We start from the raw sequence: 22,553 nt of genomic DNA, 5'->3' as shown, positions 1-22,553 counted from the left end.
AGGACAAGGACATGACACAGAGAACAGGTCTGCGTGCACGCCAGAGGTGGGAAGGCAGCTCCAGCCATCTCCCCCCTCCCCGCGCAGCCACGTGCTGATGGTCATCATCCTGCCCGAGGACGTGGAGACGCTGCGCATCACGCTCAGCCCTTGGAGCCCAGATGCTTCCACCTTCCAGCACCGCTGCTCCCCTCCCCACGGCGGCAGAAGCGAGGGTGGAGATGCAGCGCGGAGTGCGGGGAAGGAAAACGGCCGCGGGGTGGTCCCCCAGCAGTAATTCGGAGGGGGTCCCCAGCCAAACGTGACATCACGGGGTGCTTGTTCTCAGCCAGGACAGACATCGCGCTGCTCTGAGAAGCGCCGAGGCCATCGGGCACGGTGGCGTTTGAGGATCGAAGCGGCAAAAGCTGCTGGAGTCCCGTCTCCCGAGAGGCGAAGTAGAGCCTTCAGGTGACAGCACTGTGGCCAGGGGACCAAAAGCCTCCTCCAGGGTGACACCAGCAACAAGCTGAAGCCAAGCCCTCGCCGGGCGGCACAAGGTCCAGAGTGAATCTCACACCTGGGATAAAGCTGCCAGACGCCCCTCACGCCGCTGGAACGACGCAGCTTGTGCAAAGCGCTGCTGCAGCCAGGTACCTTCTCCCCCAGAATGCTGAAATAGGGGCTCCCCAAGGAGCCTGAGCCCCTTTTTTGCCTCACCGGGCAAAGCGCTGAGCACCAGCAAGCAGGATTTGCTCCGGCTCAGCGGTGATAAACTCTTGTGTGAGGTGACAGGGGCTGGGAGGGCGCAATCTTAAACTACAGCAAAGATTTATCTACTCCAGCCAGCTGCACTGAGACCACCGCAACCCAGAGCGAGCGGCGAAACAAATCACGGGTTAATTTGGGCAAGTCCCACTTTGGAAAGCACTTGAAGAGGTTTCCACACCTCAAAGTTGCAGCAAATCACAGGGAACACTCCCACCCCCACCCCCCAAAGCTGTTCAAGCCATAGATTAGAGTATTAAACAATTGCTTCAGTGTTAACTTCTGTCTTTGAAACTCCAGTTAGCTTTTTTCCTCCGCGCCTGGAACCTCAGCACCACTTTGTCAGCCCGATGCTGGGCACTGAGGTTTCATGTGCTCCCACTGAGGTCAGGGTACCGATTTCACCGTGGTTATTGGGGGAGGAAGGGAAAGGATCACCACACGGTAGAAATCGTCTGCTACAGGAGGGGAAAAAAAATAATATATAGAATTCCTTAGGCCTAGGTGGAAGGTAGATGGTTTTCTGTAAACAGTTAAGGCAAGAGGCCTATCGGAGATCCATCAGGACTACGTCTCTCTCGACAACGGACACGTGATTGCAGGTCTGGAAGAGAGGGGAAGAGGGGACAGGGATTATCCAGATGTTCCCACAGCTCAGGTGAGTCTCCTCCACCTCCTGACACGACTGCACCCAGCGCCCTTCACACAACAGCCCTCTCGGACCAGCGCCCTGCGCGGTGCCTCGGCGACCACGGCAGGACACAAATACAAACCTCCCTCTCAAACACAAGCCCTCGCCGCTGCCTTGACCTGTTTCTGCAGAGAAGTGCTGTGCACGCACCCCCAACCCGCTAACAAGTTCAAAAGCTTTAACCCCTCAATCCTAGGAAGAGACAAGCCCCTGCCATGCTGACCCTCCTGTCCTGGGCCACAGCCCAGGACCACCCCCCCCAGATATAAATTCAAGTGTCCAACACGCCAACCCACAGTCCCACAGCCCCCGCTGCCTCCTGGGGTGACTTACAGTGAAGAGAGGGGGGTCTTTGGAGTGTGGGTGGAATCCTTTCTGTCGGCAGGAAGAGATCTCCTCCAGGCCGTGCTCCGTCAGCTTGAAAAACCCCGTCCTAGAGCAAATAAACACAAACTCTGTGTAGCACAAGCCTCTGCAAATAGAAGCACCTCCTCCTGGGTCTCAAGGAGCGTGCCTGAGTCTGCTCCCCCCGAGAGCAGAGATGCACGCTGCGGGACACAGCTCTGCCCGTGACACTCCTCCCCCCAGCCCTGCAGCCACAGGCTGGTCTCCTTTCACAGGTGGGCACCCATCGCCTGGACACGACCCCCCAAACCAGTTGGGAAGAGCTGTCGAACCACAGACGCTCTTCCAGCCTCTTTTGGTAAAGCTTTATGTGACTTGTCATGTTATTTATTCCCACACCAGGAATCCGATAGAGGAGAGGTCGTGGCAAACAGCCCTTGGATCCCTTCCGAGCCCCTGGATCCCTTCCGAGCCCCTGGATCCCTTCTGCAGAGGCTAGAGAGGCAGAGGGGATGGCATTCCTTACCCCGCGTCCATACTTACTCCTGGTATTTTGGAGAACACACAATAGCAATGGACTCCGGCAACATCATCTGGTAGGAGCAGTGTGTGTGCAGGTCGACGCTGGAGAGGAAGGCTGTCTGCGTGGGGTGAGTCTGAAACGCAGGGAAAAGAGAAAGTCGGTTGGAAAACCGGTCCAAAAGGGACCACGTCTACCAAGAGAAGGTTGCAACAGGGAAGACACAGCTCCGCCGGTGGCACAGAGGACATGCTTGCACACTGCAAATGGGTTTGGATCATCCCAAAACATCTGCTCCTCTTTTTCAGTTGGAGAAAGTACAGGAGGAGCTCTAAATTTCTGGCCGTATCCCAGGTGAAGTCATACTTCAAGGCAAAACACCATCCATGCTTTCACGCGTGTCTCCCTGCAGGGCACTTCACACAGCTACTCCTGGAGCAACATACCACCGAGGCACTTTCCACGTCTCCATATGTCCAACATCCCATTCCACCAAGACAGCCGAGGGTTGGACGACCACAGCCAGCCACCACCTTCCCCATCTCCAGCTAACAGCTAAGATTTCACCGCCTAACTCTTGCTGAAAGGTCTTTGTCCTTTTCCTTGTTACGTTTTTGTTGTCAAGGCCAGCAGGAAGGTCAAAGGAACCCCTGAGGGTCCCCGAATGTCGCAAGGGCTGTCACCGAAGGGTTAACACCAAAAGCAGACACCCCGCACACATCAGGCACACGCAGCAGGCTTTTATTTGTCAGAGCCTGTGAGGCAGCTGCTGCTTTCGAGAGATTACTCAGCAGCACCAAACATTTTGCTTGGCACCGATCCGACTGCCAAAGGCTCCGTGGGGACAGGCAAGCAGGGCAGCACTGAAGCCAGCGGAGGAATCTGGAACTGGCACATCCTACGGCAGAGCCGCACAGAGTTGTCTGTGAAAAGTAGCGCTACTACAAGGCTGCACCACGAGAGAGGCTCTGTGCTGCCAGCAGGAGCTCGGGATGCCCCGACGGTGCCTCTGCAGTCAGCTTTCAGCTGGATGAAACATCAGCTCCATGCCCCAAACCCCAGTTTCAAAGGGCCCGATGTTTTAAGGAGGGACCAAATTTAAAAGCGAGCCTAGATTTCTCCCGCAGCGCAAGTAGGGACTGAGACTGCACCGATCCGATGGAGAAGCCCCAGCAGCGGAGGGGGAGAAGCCCCAGTGGAGGATGCTGCCCGCTCCACGCCACCCCCCCTGGTAAATCCTCCTCCACCAGCCCTGCTCCAGCACCCCCTTCCCTCCTGGCTGAAAGACCAGCTGGGAAGCGCGACAGGAACGAGGGACTCACGTGGATCCAGCCTAGCGTAACAAGGCCGTGCTGATCCTGGATGACGAAGAGCTCCTCTTCGTTCTCCGTGTTGCAATAATCGGGGCCTCCGTACTGCTTGGGAACGATGACGTGGGTTATCGTGAATTCGTTCCTCATCTGCAAGGCAGCACGGGGAGGCTGTTACCCACCTGACACCCCCCCAGAGCAAGAAACGCTGCTGCTGCCCACTGGTGCAAAGGTAATTTCCCAAGCTTTGGGAAAGCAGTGTTTGTGCATTCATCACTCGGGGGCTCAGCCCAGGGAACAGCAGGTCTGGAAACAATCCCATGGATGTACTGTCCATTTACCAGTCACTGAAATGGGAAGGGTAAGTTACTGACCAAGGCGTCACGGGATTTTCCGAGGCTGAGCATGACCCACAGCTTGATTTCGTTTCCCCTGATGTGCAGAGCAACCCACAAGAGCTCAGAGAAGTCCTGACCACCCACCGAAGCAAATCTCTCCACTCACTAGGAGATGATGCTTCATAATTAAATCATCATCAAGTGTCTGGGAGCAGCTGGATTGCAGAAAGTTGCTACAGCAAACCATTTCATTTCAAAGCGAACTCCTGCAAGCAAAGCAGCCCCGGGCAGCACAGGGGAGACAGGCTGGAGCTGCCAATAGAAACCTGGGCACGCAACCTGTTTGCGGGAGAACTAACTGTCTCCAGTCGGTGTTTGCACAGCCTTGGCTTGGCGAGGGTCCTAGCTCATAGCTGGGACACCTCAGTCCTGCTGGTACCAAAAGGACACGTCCCCGGGGCCGCCTGTCACCGGCAGCGCGGGGGGTCCTGGAGGCAGGTACCCAGCAGAGCCATCAACAGGAGCGAGGGGAAGCTGAACACCCGTGGGGACACGGTGCCTGACACCTCAGCGTGAGGAAATCCTAAAAAAGGGAGGAAAAGGAGGGGCAGATCGTCCCTAACACCCACAGGAAAGCTCAGCCATCAGTGAAACTGCACTACAGCCTTCCGTGGCAAAACCCAGGGTCCTCCAGCTGTTTTCAAAGCTACCGCGCCTCCGCGCTGCTCCCGGGGTCTTAATCCCGGTTATCACCTTACCAGGGTACCGCAGAGGATCCCGCACGTCTCCACACCCCGGACCGTGTTGGCATCAGCCAGCTGGAGGAATTTCTGGCAGAGTTCCCTCGGGACGATGACCTGGCGGAGGACATCCATACTCGCATCTGTGGGGACAACGGGAGCACAACGAGTGATGACAGTTGGGGATGTCGGAGAAACGGTACCTGAAGGGACTAGACTGAAACGTTTCAGCCTGGAAATGTTCAGTGCTCCCTTACAACGGCAGTGACAGCGACAGAGAAATGAAGTCACAGTGACACTTCATAAAGGACAGCCACTACCTCGTTCCAAACGGGCAAAGAGACACATAGAGAGAAAGAAACCTTTAGCGTTGTGTCAAACCTGAGTTTCTGTGAAGAAAAATGAACACCACCCCCCCCCCCCCCCCCAAAAAAAAAACCCCACATTTGAATTAAGATGTGTCACTGGTCAAAAAACAGTCATTGGGAAATGTCTGAATCAGCATTTTGGAGGAGAATCATTTGGTCAGGGCAGGGGGGGGGCGTTTAGAAAAAGAAGAATTTGGTCAGGGCAGGCGGGGGGGTTTAGAAAAAGAAGAATTTGGTCGGGGCGGGGGTGGGGGTTTAGAAAAAGAAGAATTTGGTCGGGGCGGGGGTGGGGGTTTAGAAAAAGAAGAATTTGGTGGGGGCAGGGGGGGGTTTAGAAAAAGAAGAATTTGGTGGGGGCAGGGAGGGGGGTTAGAAAAAGAAGAATTTGGTCGGGGCGGGGGGGGGGTTTAGAAAAAGAAGAATTTGGTCGGGGCGGGGGGTGGGGGTTTAGAAAAAGAAGAATTTGGTGGGGGCAGGGAGGGGGGTTAGAAAAAGAAGAATTTGGTCAGGGCGAGGGGAGAGAAAAAGAAGAATTTGGTTGGGGGGGGAGAGAAAAAGAAGAATTTGGTCGGGGCGGGGGGAGAGAAAAAGAAGAATTTGGTCGGGGCGGGGGGAGAGAAAAAGAAGAATTTGTTTGGGGGGGGAGAGAAAAAGAAGAATTTGGTTGGGGCAGGGAGGGGGGTTAGAAAAAGAAGAATTTGGTCGGGGCGGGGGGAGAGAAAAAGAAGAATTTGTTTGGGGGGGGGAGAGAAAAAGAAGAATTTGGTTGGGGCAGGGAGGGGGGTTAGAAAAAGAAGAATTTGGTCGGGGCGGGGGGAGAGAAAAAGAAGAATTTGTTTGGGGGGGGAGAGAAAAAGAAGAATTTGGTTGGGGGGGGGAGAGAAAAAGAAGAATTTGGTTGGGGGGGGAGAGAAAAAGAAGAATTTGGTTGGGGGGGGGGAGAGAAAAAGAAGCCCTGCAAACCATTACTGGCCAACAGGGAGAACATCCAGTGACCTGGAAGGTCACACCCCTGGAAGGGCCGGAACCATGACCAGATACTTCCAAGAGCCTCCCAGAGCAATCAGCTCCTCAGCAGTGTTTGGCTCAGTCCCAGCAAGGGAGAAGGGTGCACTGGGAGGTACTAACTGGTTTCCGTGTTCCCCAGAGCATTGGGTTTCAAAGATCTGTCCACAACAGGAGGTTTGGATGAGACAGTCCCCGCTGATGGACTTGCAGGGTGAACTGGAGAGACGGGAACCTTTGGGATTAAATCAGTCGGAGGCTTTTCCACGCCAGGGATGAGGGGTCCATCCAGAGACTCGGGACTCTGCTCTGGCTTTCCAAATTCCTGCACTATCTTTAGACGTTCCTTCTCCAGCTCCTGTCGTCGAATCATCTCCTCAAAGGCATGAAACTGCTCTTGCTCTGCCTGCTGCTGCTTCATCAGGGCTACCCGATTCCTCTCCTCTTCTAGCTGCTGCTGCAAAGCCAAATTGCGTGCAAATTCCTCTTCCTCCGCCTTCTACAAGGAGAAATACACCAAGGGACACCAGCAAACAGGGGAACATTAGCTTGAGGCAGAAAAAGTCTATGCACTGCAGAGCCCCCGCAATCCTAGACTACTTCTAAAAGCAAAAGGTAACCAGCAAAAAGCATTCCCTTCAAGGAAACTTCAGCTTTCAAAACAGAGATTTGCAATTCCAGCAGGAAAGCCAGCTAGACCATGTCAGTAAAACCGCTGCCTTACCCCCCCCCCCCCCCCCCCCCTTCCACAGAAATATAATTCAAGGTTGGTTTCCCTTCTATCCTGCCTTTAAAATTACACTTGTCCAAAGCAAAGCTCACTGCAGAGTTTTCTGCTTTGCCCACGGAACTCCAGATCCTTGTCCGTGCTGTTACCAGCCGCCTGCTGAGTTTTCTGGATCATAAGACCCAGACCTCATGTTGGGACAAAGAGAAAACAACCAAGCCAACCACAGCCCCGGCTCAGACTGCCTCCAGGATGCTCAACAAAGAGAGATGCAGGGACACCCATGACAGATTCACCTCCATAACGGCATCGGTGATGGGGACAGCCCTGTGCTCAGGTGACAAGGTGGCACCCTGCAAGCCGGCGCTACCCACGCATGGCATTTCCGAGCACCCAGGGAGCCCTGGAGACCTGCCCTCTTCCAAACCCTTTGCGGCTGAGGGAGGCTCCTTCTGGGGAGCACAGGCCTCCAGTCTCCTCTCACTCACCTTCTGCTCCTTGTACTTAGCATAGTCCTTGGCGTACCTCTTTAACAGCTCCTCCTTGAGCTCTTCAGCTCTGGGGAAGGCTACTTCTTTCAGTTTCTGGAGGGAGGAAACACGGTCGTAGGAGTGTGATAGCCCCAAGGCAAGAGAAACAAGACTCAATGGACGTCTAGCACCCAGAGGTGATAAACCATCTACTCGTTCACGAGGCAGAAAGAGCTGAGCAGCTCCAGCACCACGGGTGGACAGGCTGCAGCCAGGCGCGGTGTAGCTGGGTGGCACGGACAGCACCCTCAACAACACCGAGCAAGAGCTTACGCAACGTCGTCCTTCGCTTCTGCTCATTGTTGAGCAGAGGAGTGGTAGCTCCTCGTGGTTGTGAGCAATTTGCAAGGATCCCCTGGCAAATCCCTCGAGAGCCACTGCAGTGAGCATCCAGCCCCCACGCATGGCAAAGCGAAGTGGTCTTTAACAAGCAGGGAGTTTAACAGGAAAGAAAGGACACCCCAGTGCTCAGCAGAACGTAAACTGGACAATCACAGCCAGCCCAGCACAAGTACAACAGGGTAAGAAGAACCCAAACCCAAGGGGTCAGGGCTGCCTGGCCAAGCCAAGGCTTCTCAGCATTTGTGTGGATCACTCAGTCCAGAGCCATGAAAAACCTCCAGGGTGATGACCCCAAAGCATTTCCGACCACAGCCATTAGGGACTTGGTGACGTTCCTACTTACTTTCACTGTCTCCCTCTTTTCGGGTATGACGGCAGTTTTGTAATCACGGTGCTGTGGCAGCTTCTCAATGAAGAGCCTGTAAACACAGGAGAGAAGCTACGTTAAAGGGGAACATTAGCTTGAGGCAGAAAAAGTCTATGCACTGCAGAGCCTCCACAATCCTAGACTACTTCTAAAAGCAAAAGGTAACCAGCAAAAAGCATTCCCTTCAAGGAAACTTCAGCTTTCAAAACGGAGATTTGCAATTCCAGCAGGAAAGCCAGCTAGACCACGTCAGTAAAACCGCTGCCTTACCCCCCCCTTCCACAGAAATATAATTCAAGGTTGGTTTCCCTTCTATCCTGCCTTTAAAATTACACTTGTCCAAAGCAAAGCTCACTGCAGAGTTTTCTGCTTTGCCCACGGAACTCCAGATCCTTGTCCGTGCTGTTACCAGCCGCCTGCTGAGTGGCGATTTCGGAATCACAGCAGAAAGGGACAAACACAAAACAATAAGCAGCATTTTGGGGGTACAGCTCATTTCCCTCCAGCACCGTCCCCTTGCTCCGCCACCTCCCCGGGCCCTATGCTGCCCGCAATCAGGATAGTCATCTGCCTTTCTGCAGGAAATCATCATATAACAGCTTTCTGAGCTCCTCACGGCACACAGGAGATCTTGTTCAGTCCCAGGGGAGCACCTCACTCAGGAGGTTTTTTTCTTCCACCTGGACTTTGGAGGTGATCCTCAGGGATAAATACATTTGTTTTGAACAGAACCATTAATAAGCCAGTCTAAACCACCAAGGACACTGGTAGCGATTCAGGAAGGTCCTTGGGCACCTGCCTACGCCTCTGCGAGCATCCCAGGGGATTACACAGAAGCTCAAGGACTTGGCTGACTCAGTGCTCACACTGTCCTTCTGTACGGAGGAAGAGTTTGTGCAAGAGGTGGGGAAATTAACTCAGACTTTGAAAAGGGAAAACTTGCAGGTAAGCTAAAAGCAAGTTCACAACATCCCCAGCTGCGGCATCTGGAGCCTTTCAGCTCTGTGGCCCGACCATCCTGGAAGGTCAGGGCAATATTTCAGGCAGCAGGGATCTATTTCTGGGCAGATTTCTGGGAGGAACATCAAGAATGAGCTCAACATCATCCCGCTCCCACCACGATGACGAGTGGGTTAATCTTCGGCTTCTCTACGAACAGGATAACTGTTCCCCCGCCTTCCAAGGAGCTCTGAAGGACACAGCAGTGAAGATGCAGAGAAAGAGTACTGCAAGCACTAGAACAAGGAACAAAGCCTACAAATATTGGGCAATTCACTCTGGCTCAGCGTTATGAGGCTCTCCAGGCTTGAGGCATCCCCGAATTAGCTCTGGACAAGTCCCCAGTGGCGCATCAGACGACTGCATGCTCAGGGTGAGCTCCTGGCGAGCTTAGCTGGGTCCTTGTCTCCTGCAAGCGGAGCTGTGCTTGCTCCGAGCTTCCACAAAGCCTGTGGGCACAATGCAACCCCCCCTGCCTGCCTTGATACACCGCTTCAGCATCCGAAGGAGCTGCTTTAGAGAGCAGCCTCGGGCCCAGGCACAAGGAATAAGGGTAGCGAGGACTAGAATGTGCCCCAGGGAGCAGCGCAAACAAACCAAGCAGAGCCAAGCGGGCAAGACGCAGGGGAGACAGAGTGAGAGCACTCTTCATGCTGAGAAGCCTGTGTGTGCGCAGTAAATAAAGCCAGCTGCTTCAAAACCTCAGTCCTCTGGGAAAAAGGAGGACTTTTTGCAACACTGAATGCTCCTGGTTTCCACGGAAAGCGTGAGGATGCTCTCGCCAGAGACCACAGGATCAGCATAACCACGTCACAGCCTGGAGCCACGGAGAAGCCGTTGCTCCATCCGAAACGCCCAGCAAGGTCCCCGCTCCCGGCTGGTGCTTGCGAAGTAGGTCACTGTGTCGAGGAGACAAAACAAGGCTGTGATCATTGCCAATAACTAGCAGATTAAAATGGAAGGGATTAATTAAGAAGGATTAAGAGCAGATGCTGGCCTAGGGAGGATGGAAAAAGCAGCAGAGACAGCTGGGTTTCCACAAGTTAGGAAGGGGGGGAAAAAGTGGGCAGCAGGATGAGAGGAGGACTCAGACAGCCAGAGGAAACCCTGGGGCAAGACCAGGCAGCGGCAGGCTGGGGCTGGAGGCAGAGGAAGGGCAGGAATGGTTCACGTTTCCTATCGACAGCCCAGCTGAGGCTTGGCAAGACTGAAACCTGCCGCTCCGATCGCCAGGAGTTTTTGGGCTTGTTCAAAACCTCTGCCTGTTCCCAAGTCCACTATGAGCAGCAGCTGTCTGGCACCCAGCAGCCACATCACAGGCTATTTTTAAGCACTGCTACGGCACGCACGCCAAGCCAGCATCTCTCGAGTCCCTTGGAACACCCCACACAAACCCCTGGAGCCAATCTTAGCAGCTCACAGCCACGCAGGCAAACCAGGAGCCCAAACACCACAGAAAATTCTTTTTTTCTTTTCTTATTTGGCCCTAGCAAAAATCAAACCTAGCGTGCCTGATGTCGATTCAGGGAAAACATCTGCTCGCATCAAAGCAGAAGCAGCTGTTCAAGAAGACAAACAAGCAGATGCCTCACAAGGTGACAAGAGAAGTGCGTTGTAAGTCCAGCCCGGTGGCGCTGTGAGAGGTGCTGTGCAGCAAAATGACCTGTGCGAGACTGAGCAGGTGGCCAGAGGCCAAACGGGGAACTGGCTGCCTCAATGGGAATCTGAGTGCAGATCCATCTGGAGATTACCCCATGTCTAGACAAGATTGTCTCAAACCCGATGGCTCCCCAAATCAGGCACCACAACACAGACCTCACCCCGTAATTCAGGCCTTAAGATCAGCCCTGGGGAGCGCTGTATCGGGAAATAAAGAGAAATCCAGCTTCTCGCTCCCAAGGACGATGCGGTCGCTCCCACCAAACGCACCGAGCAAAGAGCCTCTCACGTGCCTCCGGGGCTGGAGTTCTCTCCTTCCCAGAGGTGCAGCCCCATGTGGGAAGCGCCTGCACTAAGGCCACGCAGCCGGGCTCTGAGAAAGGACGGCCACAGCGCTGGCTGCAGGCGTGGGCTGAAGCACCAGGTGAAGAATTCCGATCCCCTTTCTAGAAACAGGAGAGCAGAACATGTCCCATGAGAGCCTCTCATTACCAGTGCCTCGCTCTTGCCTTCTGGATCATGCCCCTTGGGGAAGGACACGTAGAAAACCCTACACCAAGCCTCCTGCTTGAGCTACAGCTTCACACCTTCGTTTAAAGGAATGACTGTGACATTGAGTTCATCTCTTTGGACAATCCTGGGCAACAGCTCGTATTCGTCCACACTGGAGAAATAGCGCCAAGGGAAAGTTTTTCCACCTACCTGGCAGCCAGCAGCCAGGGTAACGTAAAAGCCACGAGCATCTGAAAGCTGCTGAAGAGAAAACACGCCAGCACCTATCACTGCTATAACAAAGGCACTTTTCGTTCATTTGTTTAGTTAAAGAGTTTCTCCTTCAGCCCTGGCTACGTAACCAGCCTGGAAACCTTCCCAAGGGTTTTACACTTCCCAGCTCCCTGTGCAGCCGCCCAGGGCGCTCTCTATGATGCCCATAAAAGCTCAGGAAGTGCAAGGCAGGAAGAAAAGCTAACCAGAGAAAAATGTGTTGGATTTAAGGGGCAGGAACCCTGCACACGGGGGCAGGGAGAGAAAGTGCCCACGGAGATGCCAACCACATTCTGGATAAACAGGTAGCGTGGGCACGGCACAGACCATACCAGAGTGGCACTGAGTGAATGTGGGAGGGCCAGGCTCTTAGCCAAAAAGCCTACAGGAACGGGACACACTGTGCCACGGGGATATTTTCTGAGAATCACAGTTTTCAGCCCATTAAACACCAACGGGCACGGCTGACAGAGAGGCACTTGTTTACTCCGCTCGTACTCTGGGCTGCTCAGACACAATCCAGACCTGACACCACACCACCACAGTGTACGCTCCACTGGGGTTTCAGACCCAAGATGGCTCATTTCTGGGCAGCTGCAGAGGTGACAGCAAGAATATGCAGCCCTGCACTTGTCTACATGGAATGTAGATGCTACAGCTGGAGACGCAGCAGCTGAAACACCAAACAGGGAGTTGGCTGGGCTTATATACAATCTGGGGCTTTCTAGAAGGGTCCTCAGTACTCAAGGAACTCACCGGCTGAGCAGAATCAGGTTCTTTGGACCCAGAACTCTTCCCCACGTCCCTCCCGAGAAGGGCTCGGGTGTATGTGTGTGTGTTTGTGCCGGGGGGAAGCAGATTAGATTCTTTCCAAGGTGTAAAACTAAAACTACAGCTGGTCCCTGTACCCACAGGAGGACCTCACTACCTGCTGTAAAAGGCTGGAGTAACTTAAGTGTAAAGCAGGCTTTTCCTCCGAAGCTGGTTTATTAGAGAAGCCGCCAACCAGCCTAGATCCTTTCCAGGTAGATACCAAATACTGAGATCCTTGACCACAGGTCCTTGCCAGTTCATACGATGTTACGGCCAACCTAGCGACAATCGAGGCCAATCTAACCACTCTGCAGTGATAAAACACCAGGAAGCTTTGACATCCAGGGAGGAAACCTCCCTCCTGCTGACAGGAGTCTCCACTAGCGCAGGGGCAGAGAAATACAAATTCAGCCTGGCTTCAAAGGGAACTTTTACAAACCTCCTGCAAAGAAGTGAGCGGCGTTTGCGGGTTTGTACCTCAACACCTTTACAACATCTGTTCAGTCTAAGCAGCTGCATCCTCACCTCTGTGGGAAACGAAATTCCAAAGGAGCAGAGCTCTGGATAGAACCCAGTTCTTCCAGCTCAGCAAGACTTCAGTGTTTAGACACGCTCAAAACATGCAGCACCAAACCCACAACCCCTTGTATTGACACAGGTGACTTGCAAACGAAGCAACGCTGCTCTTACGTGATATATTTGTTGTACAAAATAAAGGCATGCTCGATATTGCCTTCCTCCGAGTAAACGGTCGCCATGCGGAGGATTTCCACACCGGAGCGGTAGTAGCGTCGTGGTGGGATGTCCTCATTCACTTCCACGGCGCTTCCCACCTGGATCAGTCTTCGTACTCGCTCCTCCGGTGGGAGGCTGACGTCGGCGTGGTCAGGCATAACAACACACATCAAAGCTGCTACAAGGCTGACGAACTCTGTAGTGAGAGGAAAATCAAGTGTATCAAAACCAGCATAAACCAGATAACTCATCCAGCTTCCTGAGGACTGTCTTTCCTTGATAGGATCACCCTGCCTCAGCAGAAAAGTGTTTAACACACGAGCCAAGCTAGGTCCTGAGGGAGGAATCTGGGAGAAGCCCAGCTCTTTTTGGGCACAGCGTTTGGCTATTTACCTTTACCAACCTGGAAGGCAGCCACAAATTCAAGATCAGTCCTTGGCAAATGATTTCAAGCTGGAGTTTGATCCATCCAAATCCTACCCAAAGCAACGATTCCTTTTCAGTTTTCTCTCCACAGAACAAAACTAGTGCTGGTCACTCATCTGGGGTGAGATGGCTAAAGAATTTCATTCAGGCTCGAGCAGAAGCAGCTTTATGTGAGGTTTCGACACTGCAGTGTTCACTGTTTCGCTTACACAGCGGTGAGACAAGGACAGAGCTGAAGGCCATCCTTCCAGCCACTGCCGCTCAGCAGAGCTGTCCTTACCCAACAAGCTCAATCCCAAATTGCTCTGGCCCAGGCACAGTCGCAACCCGTTTCTCCCCTGCACTGCGGGAGGCACACCCGTCACCCCAGGAATGCACCTCGACCTGATCCGTGCATCTGCCTCCCGCTCGGTCCCGACAAACCCCTTCTCACCCACAGCCCTGTCACACAAGTTGATAAATTTGAAGTGGAGGAAGCACTGAGACTGTCTGAGGGCTGCAAGCCCAGAAACCCTCCACAATGCTCTTCCCCCTACACCAAAAAAGTCATTTTCCCCCTGGAAAAGTCACCTGGACCAGTGTAAGGGTTAAATGCCCTATGAAATCACAACGCTGAATCCAGAGCACCTTGCAAGCCTTCCAGCAACGCGACTGCCACATGTGCAACCCCCACAACTTCCCACAGCTCCTTCCTAAACAGGGGAAAGGTCCTGAGCTGAGCTAAGCACCACCTGAGGAGTTGCCTTTTGGGGCTACTCGGGAGCAGAAGCCCCTTTTTAAGGCAGGCAGGCCCATGTGTCCCAGCCCGCATCCCGAAGGGGCCTCCACAGGCCTCTCACCCTAACTAAGGACTGCGGGATTCTGTCCTGCAAGAGGCTGCTGTGCCAAAGTGCTCACTCACAGGGTGTGACAGCCACAGCTCAGTGGGCTTCAGCTTCTCCTCCTCACCAGTGCTTCTACCGGGGTGGGGGGTCAGTTGCTCCCTCAAGCCAGAGCTCAGTCACCTCCCCAAACCAAAGCTCCCTCCCCCCAAGTTCCACAGTCCTTCTCCCCCCAGAGAGAACAGACAGCACCCACACGCTGTAACTCCCAGTGCCCCCAGCCCAGAGCTTCCTCTACTTTCCACAGCATTCCTCAACACAAAGTGCCCAAAACACCCCCGCTCCCTGAGCTGCAAGACCCCAGACTACAGCCCCTCCCCCAGTCAATTCCCACAGCAAGACAGTCGAAGACACCCCACCCCAAATTAGAGCCCTCCAGAACTCCCACAGCCCCTCCCCTGCAAGGGAGAGCAGAGGAGCCCCCCAGGTCTGCCTGTCCCTGCCCGAACAGCCTCCCCCTCCCTTCCCTTTCTGAAAATAACCCAACAGCCCCCCCAAAAAAATCAAAATACGAATAGAGGGTCGCCCAGCCAAAGCTCCCACGGGCTCCCGGACCGCCCAACCAAAGCCCCCACGGTCCTCCAGCCCCCCAAAACACAGAAAGGGGGGGGGGGGGGCAAGCCGGGTCCCCCTTCCTAAGGGAAAAAACACCCACGGCCAAAGCCCCCCTGACCGGAGCCCCGCGAACGAAAAGCCGATACGAGGCCACCCCCTCCACCGGAGCCGCCAGGCCCGGCCCCCCAGGAGAGGAGGGGGATCCCCCCCGGTCCCCCCAAGCCGCCTTCCCCCCCCAGGCCCCGGCTGAAGCTGGGGGGGGGGGGCCCCCCGCCGGCCCTGACCGCGGGCCCGGTGCTGACCTGCCGCCCGGAGGCCGCCAGCTGCCCTCAGCGCTTCCGGGTTGTTGCCAAAACGCCGATAGCACCGCCCCACCTCGATTTCAGCAACCAATCAGGACCCGCTGCAACATCCGGGCACGCCACCACCGACACCACCCACTTCCGCCCGGCCGAGCCGCCCCTTCCGGTCCTTTAGCGGAAGGCTGGGTCCGTGACGTCAGAGCCGGCCCTCACCCTTAAAGCGGCAGCGCCCTCCCGGCGGCGCAGCGCCCTGTCCGCCCCCAAACCCACCCGTTCTCACCTCAAAACGGTGCCGCCGTGAGGCCGGAGCCCACTGCCCAACCCCCCCTGCTCGGCTGCGCCCGCCCAGGGGAAAAGAACTGCTCTGCAGCCGGCCCTCGAGCACCGCGGACCTTTACTTGGCCGAAGTGGGTGAAAAGAAAAAAATAAAAAATAAAAAAATCAATCAAATCATCTAGTTTCAGGCCAAATCTTGTTTCTGGGTTTGTGGTGAGGAAATCAAGGAAAAGCCCTTTGGTGTTGAAGGTGTAAGGGATGCTCCTGAGGATGTTTCTTTAGGATTATTCCAGCTCTGTTTGGGTCCATATTTGTCCTCTGCATCCCTCGCGGAGCAGAGCTATGACCCCAGTACAACTTCCGATTAAAAAAAAAATCTCTGAGATTGGTAAAAATACCAAGAAGGGGGATGGGGGAAAGAAAAAAAGAATAATAATAAACAAAAAATAGAGCCATGTTAAGTTAAGAACACCTGCATTTGCAGTTCCTGATACAGCAAAGCGGTGAGAGAGCCATCGCGGAGCTCCTCCAGCGCGAGGACGCGGTGGCCCTGGCCAAACTTTTGTACAACATTCCCTACGCTGTCACAACGGGCTTCCTACGCCGGCGCCGGCGTTTCCTGGAAGCTTGTGTTTCCTGGGCCGGGCAGAAGTGGGGGCTCTGGGTGGGAAAGCAGAGTCCATTGTGCCACTCGTTAGCAGGTGGTGAAACCCAACAGTTCCTCGCTGCCAAACCATACGGCCACCTTTGCTCCATCACCCCGTGCGCCAGCTCCTGGTGCGCTGCCTGCCCCTTGGCGCCTCGCCTACGTTTCTTCTTGGTGCTGCTGGAGTTTCTGGAAGAAAATTTGGAAGTCAGTAGCAGGAGTTGTGGCCACGTTCAGTCTCTCCGTACGCGGAGCCTGGAAGGGCTGGCTGCGAATTCCCCTCGGCCCCTCCGGCTTCACCCTTCTGCTTCAGCCTCAATGATGCGACACCCAGGAAACCGCCCAGCTAGCAGCTTATTTCCTATGTGCCAATTTCTTACCGTAAGGGAAGTTTCAGCCAGGAACGTTCTGTATGCCCCTGAAGAGCGGGGCTGAACAAGCCACTGCTCTGCGAGAAGCTCCCACTTGTCTGCTCCCCAGATGGTTTCCTGGAGCTGCCCCACAGCAGCTGCCAGAGGTCAGCTCCCACATAGGACAAGTGCCCCACAGTACGAGGAAGCTCTTTACCTGCATTCACTGCCCCCCCCCCCCCCCCCCCCCCCGCCACCCCGGCTGAGATGGGAGAAGCCTAGAACAGAGAGGTATCACTTCACTCTCAGGCACCTGATTCACAACCTGTGAAATCTCTCAGCTTGAGAACATTTTAGCCCCTTTGGGAACTTGTCAGTTATGTGATTCTGCATCTACAGGCAATGTACATTATCTGGAGGCAAAGAGCTTTGCTGCTGTAGACACAAGGAACACTTCAACGCCTCCCTGAGGAGGAACGGCTGAGCGAGCTGAGCCTGCTCAGCCTGGAGAAGAGAAGACTGCAAGAGGATCTTATCAATGTCTCCAAATATCTTAAGGGTGAGTGTCAAGAGGAGAGAGCCAGGCTCTTTTCAGTGGTGCCCAGCAACAAGACAAGGGGCCACAGGCAGGAGTCTCCTTCTCTGGAGACACTCCCACCCGCCTGGACATGCCGCCGTGTCACCTGCTCTAGAAGGATCTGTTTTCAGAGGGGGCTGAGCCAGATGGTCTCCAGAGGTCCCTTCCAAGCTCAACCATTCCGTGATTCAGTGATATGTAGGCTCTAGACAAGTTTCAGCGAGGTTGTTTTCCCCACCACAAAGATAGGAAGGCAACAGGCGCTCTTGTGTGAGGGGCAGCTTGTAAAAATCCAAGTTTAAGTTTCTTAAAAATGATAAAGCAGCTCGTTCCGTTGCGCCTGCTCAGCTGTACGGCACGCACAGAGGCAAAAAGCAAACACCTACCTGGGCACTGCTAAGGCAGCTTGGTTCGAACGATGTGGGTGATGTTTAGCCATCTGCTTTTTGGTGTTTGGTATAGTGCCGGCTTTTTCTCTGAAGGGGCCTGAGCCCAAATTCTGTAGTCCACAGTTCCTTAAAAAGAATTCCGTATGCTTTGAATGTGTCCACAAACCATTCACTGCGCAATCACAACAGCTCTTTTACACTTAAAACCGCCCCTTTGCATCACTGTTCCCCCAAAAAAGGAAGGGCAGCAGGCCTGCTGCTCTCTTTAAACCCAGGTCTCCTAACTGCCCACCTTCCTCCATGCCCACTGGCCCATTCCACCTCCCTTCCTAGGAACTAGTCACTTTTAACACTTGCTGCTTGACAGCAGCTCTCCCTGGGCACAGGGACTAACGCACACAAAAAGACTTACTTTTTTACAGCTCTCTTCCGAAGATCTTGGATATAGTTGGTTCTCTCTATAGGATGCCCCCGAGCTCTGTTGAACACTGGAGAGAGACAGGGCTGAGTCATAACATTGCCCTGTACAAGTCACCTCCAGGGCTGCAGAGGGCTTAAACCCTTTAGAAGGGTTTTAACCCCTTCAACCCAGACTTCCACACTCAGGTCACGCAGGGTGACCCCGCGCAGCGTACCACCCTTCACACGACAGCCCGTGTCAAGGCGGACACGCAGGCAGAGCTGCAGCGTGGCACCATCCGACCTGCGCTCACAGTGTCCCCCATGTTCACACAGCCCTGCTTAGCTCCACGAAACTTAATTCCTTCCTTCCAATCACCTCGAGGAACCCCCAGCACTTCCCTTCCTCCAGCTCCCATTCCACATGACAGGAAAACACACACGCATTGCTAAAACACAGTTACCCCGCCCCCAGAGCCAGCCCAAACCTTTTGACCATCTGAAAACCACAAGGCCATGACAAACATTCTGCATCCAAAGAAGAACGTACACATACGTACACTCTATTGCAGTATTCGGCTCCATACCTTCAACATCAATCAAGTACCTGAACAGATGAGCAAGAAATTGCTAATTACACAGCTGGCTACGGCAACATTGACAGGTTAGCGATGATTCAAAACCAAAGAGTTTTAACTGGGAAGTTTTTACAGCTTCTATTTACACGCCAGAATGGAGTATCAGCATTCGGTCTGCTGAAACGTGGATAAAGAAGTAACCCCTAACTACAACCTCCTCAAAGCTTCAAATCCAGGATGATGCAGATCACTTGACTCGTGTTTTACTGGGGCAATGCTATTTCCTCCTGGAGCAAGAAGCAGCCAGCCATGCCACCATTTAACACCATTTAAGGACAGCTCACCTGCAAACCAGGTAGCCAGTTCTGTTCAAGCCGTGCGTGCAATGAACTCCGATGAGTTTATCTGTAACACAGAACCACCAGGTTATATCAAAGTGCTTCTTCTCCAAAATCCCACCCCAACAAGCCCATCTGCATTCGCCCTCCAACAGGGACACCAGCGTAAACAGAAATGACCACACAACAACATCACTGTATTTCTGTCTAATTAGCACCACCAATTCAGCTCATTAACTCATTTAAATTTCTGTGAGCTCATCTGTACAGTCACACAGCTCGCTGCAGGGAAGATATATCGAAGAGTTCCACACAAAGCTATCCCGAGCACTAACAACTTGCTGCTTACACTACTACCAAGAAGCGATCAGTATTTACAGCCAGTCTAGAGATAAAACTCAATTAAAGCTTGAATCACTACCAAAATTATCAGCCAAGCCAGCGTAAATTCCATTACCATAACAAACCAATCTTATTGCCTTGTCATTCACATGCCAAGAGAAGGAAAAGAAATTAATGCTGCTTATTAAAACATCGCTGACCTCCAGGTTTGCAGTGCCCTTCTCAACAACAGTAACGTAAGGGAAATCCACACTTACCGTTGTCTTTGTTGTCTCTCAAGAACTTTTTTACCACGCAATTGAATTGAAAAATGGTGTGCCTGTTCGGTATTTCGTGTCCCATTGTAAAGATCTTGGAGTAGCAGAGTGTGGCTGGGAGCTCCTACAAGACAATCAGTCAATTTCCAGAAAAAGCACAAGGATCCTTATCAATTCAAGAACCACAAGCCATACGAAGCCAAACTTTACAACTAAGCCCAGAAGAGCATCAACATAATTTTAGGTAAGAGAACTTCTGCTTCACTCCCTTGACATACTACCAATATTCCAGAGCAACATGTTTGCATTTTTATTTCTTGTGCCTTTGCTCTTTCCTCCCTGGGGGGATGAAGCACATGGAGGCTGGAACACCTCTCCAAGCAATTATCCACGCATTCGATACCACAAGCCCACAGCTGGTTGTTATCAGCTCTTCACTCAGGACAGCCTATAGAAACCAGTTTTAAGATAGCCCAAAACTTGTGCTGGTTGGTACAAAGAGGATCTTCACAATGAGGGTTGAAGACCTCAGGCTTGTACTTGATCAAGGGTGAAAACCCCATCCCGATGGGCCTGCAAGGCTTTACCTTATCCCCTTGCCAGAGGATCTGAGTGCCTCACGCTCTTTAAAGTTATCTTCTTGCAAGAAACATCTGCCACTTTATCAGCAACATCAAGGCTTACACAGAGCTTCACTTCCCCAACAGTAAGACCAGGACTGACCTCCGGCCCATAGTAGCGAGTTGTGTATGTCAGGTCAATGATCAGGCCCAGTTCTTCCTTCTGTTCTTTGATTTTCTTAATGAGGTCACGAGGCGAAAATCTTTCCTCTGGATGAAGGTTCCGATCAAAGCTCTGAGAGGAAATAATGTTTATAAGCAGGCATTAAACTCAGGTGCATTGGGACCGATGGGAAGGGGTTTATGCTTCAGAACTTCCCAAAGATCATCCCTTTGAAGAGGAGGACAGGGGCAATGAGGAAAGGCAGATGCACACAGACACACAAGTTACACCGAGCCAAATCAGAACATGTCTAGACCCTCACTACTTTGGGTCTGCTCAGCTGTGGATTTCCAGGAGTGACTGAAGACTTTATACTATGGCAGAACAGTGCAGTGTGACAAACACACCAGAAACTGAAGTTTTCCTTCGGTGAAAATTGTAAAATAGGCCTTCAGCTAAAACAGAGATGAACCAACAGCACTGCTCCCTGTAGCAAGCTCCACAACCCCCCCAGACATGACCCGGGGTTTGTTTTAGGTGTAACTGCAGCACGCAAACTGCTCCAGAACGGAGCTCACACCCTGCACACAGCAGCAGGGTCCTCCAGGCACAGCTGGGCAGGCAGCGGTGCCACATGCTGACCCCTTGCAGCCTCCGCTCCCGAAACTCAACTCTTAGCACCGCATTCATGGAGATGCACGGCCTCTGGGCATGTGGCAGCACCGGTGGGGGCTGCCCACAGCATCCCTCCTGCCCTAACAGAGTCATCCTGGACAGACCTCCTCGTACCAGGGTGCCTGGGCAGTGCTGCCAGCACCCCGAAAGCTGCCAACAACCCCCAAAAGCGCTCCCTGGTCACCCTCACAGCACAAACACCACCGCAGTCCCACCACAGGCTCTGCCTAGCCAAACAGCAATGACTCTGCTGTGCTTCTCTCTGCCCTGGCTTATAAGCCACTAACCAAAAATAAACAACAAAATAACCTACTGACACGCTTCCTCACTTTTTTGAGGAAATTCACTCACTGATTCTCCGCAACGTGATCCTTTCCCACAGCCACCGTCCGCCCCAAACAGGCCGGGTCAGCGGGTGCTTACCTTCTTCAGGGGGACCTTGAAGGCAATGAAGCGGGTGCCCGGCATCCTCCTGCCCAGCGGGATGTACTCGGTCCACCTACACCGTGCAGCACGGAGGCATTAAACAGTTGAGCCCGGGTTGGGCCCTGCACTCCCCCTGGCCCTGGGACCCTCAACACCCCCAGATCCGGGGATTCTTACCTCCCCGTGCCACAACAGCCCCCAAACTTTGAGGGTTCCCCCAGCCCTGGGACCCTCAACACCTCCTGACCTGGGGACCCTTACCCCCTTATGCTGTAACACCCCCCAGACTTTGAGCACTCCCCCTGGCCCACAAACCCTGAAAAGCCCAGGCCCGGGGACCCTCACTCCCTCATGCCGCGACGCCCCCCCGAACTCTGAGCTACGGCTGCCCGGGGCCCGCGGTCCGTGCCACGCGATCGGCCGCGCCCCGGCAGCACCCGGCCGCACGGGGCGGCCCCGGGGAGGCCCCTGGCCGGGGGGAAGCCGCGGAGTTGCGTAGGGAGAAGCCGGGAGAGCCGCACTCACCGCTCCGGTACGAGGGAGCCCCCTCCACCCACCATGACGGCAATGCCAGCCCCAACCTGGCCCCTGAAACGTCACTTCCGCTTCCGCCTCCTGTGCGCCCCACACCGAGGCCACGCCCCTTCCGGCGTCGCGTGGAGCTGTGGCGCCGCCCAGCGGCGAAAGCGGGTACAACACCCCCGCAACCGCCCGTGGCGCCACCGGCATCACTGCCCCAGTACCACCAGTACCGCCCCTGCACTGCCATCACCACCCCAGTACCACCAGCACTTCCCCAGTACCACCAGCACCACCCCAGCACCGGCATCACTGCCCCAGTACCACCAGTACCACCAGCACCACCCCAGCACCGGCATCACTGCCCCAGTACCACCAGCACTGCCCTAGTGCCAGCATCACCACCCCATTACCACCAGCACCACCCCAGTCCCAGCATCACCACCCCAGTACCACCAGCACTGCCCCAGCATTGCCATCATTTCCCCAGAACCAGCATCACCACCCCAGTACTGGCATCACCTGCCCAGTACCAACATCAGTGCCCCAGCACCAGCATCACTGCCCCAGTACAACCATCACTGCCCCAGCACCTCCATCACCACCCCAGTACCACCAGCACCGCTTCAGCACTGCCATCACCACCCCAGTACCAGCACCACTGCCCCAGTACCAGCATCACTAACCCAGTATCAGCATCACTGCCCCAGTACCACCATCACTTCCCCAGCACCAGCATTACTGCACTAGCACCAGCACACTGGTTCAGCCCAGCACCACCATCACAGCCCCAGGACTGGCAGGCACTCCCTGCACCAGCACTGATACCAGCACACCTGGCTTGGTACCAGTACCACCAGTACCAGCAGCCCCACCCCGTGCTGGTACCAGCA

General features: G+C 54.2%; 2 protein-coding genes across 7 annotated transcripts; both read right to left on the bottom strand.

Annotated features, from left to right (window-relative positions):
• Positions 1-793: 793 nt before the first annotated feature.
• Positions 794-16,053, bottom strand: STAMBP (STAM binding protein). 6 transcript variants are annotated; one of them, XM_056362970.1, is made up of 11 exons: positions 15,166-15,288; positions 13,395-13,477; positions 12,957-13,197; positions 8,007-8,082; positions 7,280-7,375; positions 6,188-6,563; positions 4,710-4,834; positions 3,626-3,763; positions 2,327-2,439; positions 1,772-1,871; positions 794-1,351 (listed from the first exon to the last, which is right to left on the bottom strand). In XM_056362970.1, exons 3-11 carry the CDS (start codon positions 13,169-13,171, stop codon positions 1,295-1,297), a joined length of 1,296 nt encoding a protein of 431 aa, XP_056218945.1. In that variant the 5' UTR covers positions 13,172-13,197; positions 13,395-13,477; positions 15,166-15,288; the 3' UTR covers positions 794-1,294. The 6 variants fall into 6 exon arrangements, with proteins under 6 accessions (XP_056218945.1, XP_056218946.1, XP_056218950.1 ...); XM_056362971.1 differs by having other exon boundaries at positions 13,405-13,477; XM_056362975.1 differs by lacking the exons at positions 13,395-13,477; positions 15,166-15,288 and adding an exon at positions 15,914-16,053.
• DUSP11 (dual specificity phosphatase 11) lies at positions 15,899-21,755 on the bottom strand. Its single transcript, XM_056362977.1, has 9 exons — positions 21,667-21,755; positions 21,139-21,214; positions 20,041-20,172; positions 19,318-19,441; positions 18,725-18,785; positions 18,363-18,409; positions 17,816-17,891; positions 17,401-17,529; positions 15,899-16,276 (listed from the first exon to the last, which is right to left on the bottom strand). The coding sequence occupies exons 1-9, from the start codon at positions 21,699-21,701 to the stop codon at positions 16,018-16,020; spliced, it is 939 nt and encodes a 312-aa protein (XP_056218952.1). The 5' UTR covers positions 21,702-21,755; the 3' UTR covers positions 15,899-16,017.
• Positions 21,756-22,553: the final 798 nt, after the last annotated feature.

The sequence above is a fragment of the Falco biarmicus genome, chromosome 18 (genome assembly GCF_023638135.1).
Source record: "Falco biarmicus isolate bFalBia1 chromosome 18, bFalBia1.pri, whole genome shotgun sequence".
Lineage (NCBI taxonomy): Eukaryota > Metazoa > Chordata > Aves > Falconiformes > Falconidae > Falco > Falco biarmicus.
The sequence above is the reverse complement of the archived record's forward strand: the minus strand, read 5'-3'. Positions and strand labels throughout refer to the sequence as shown.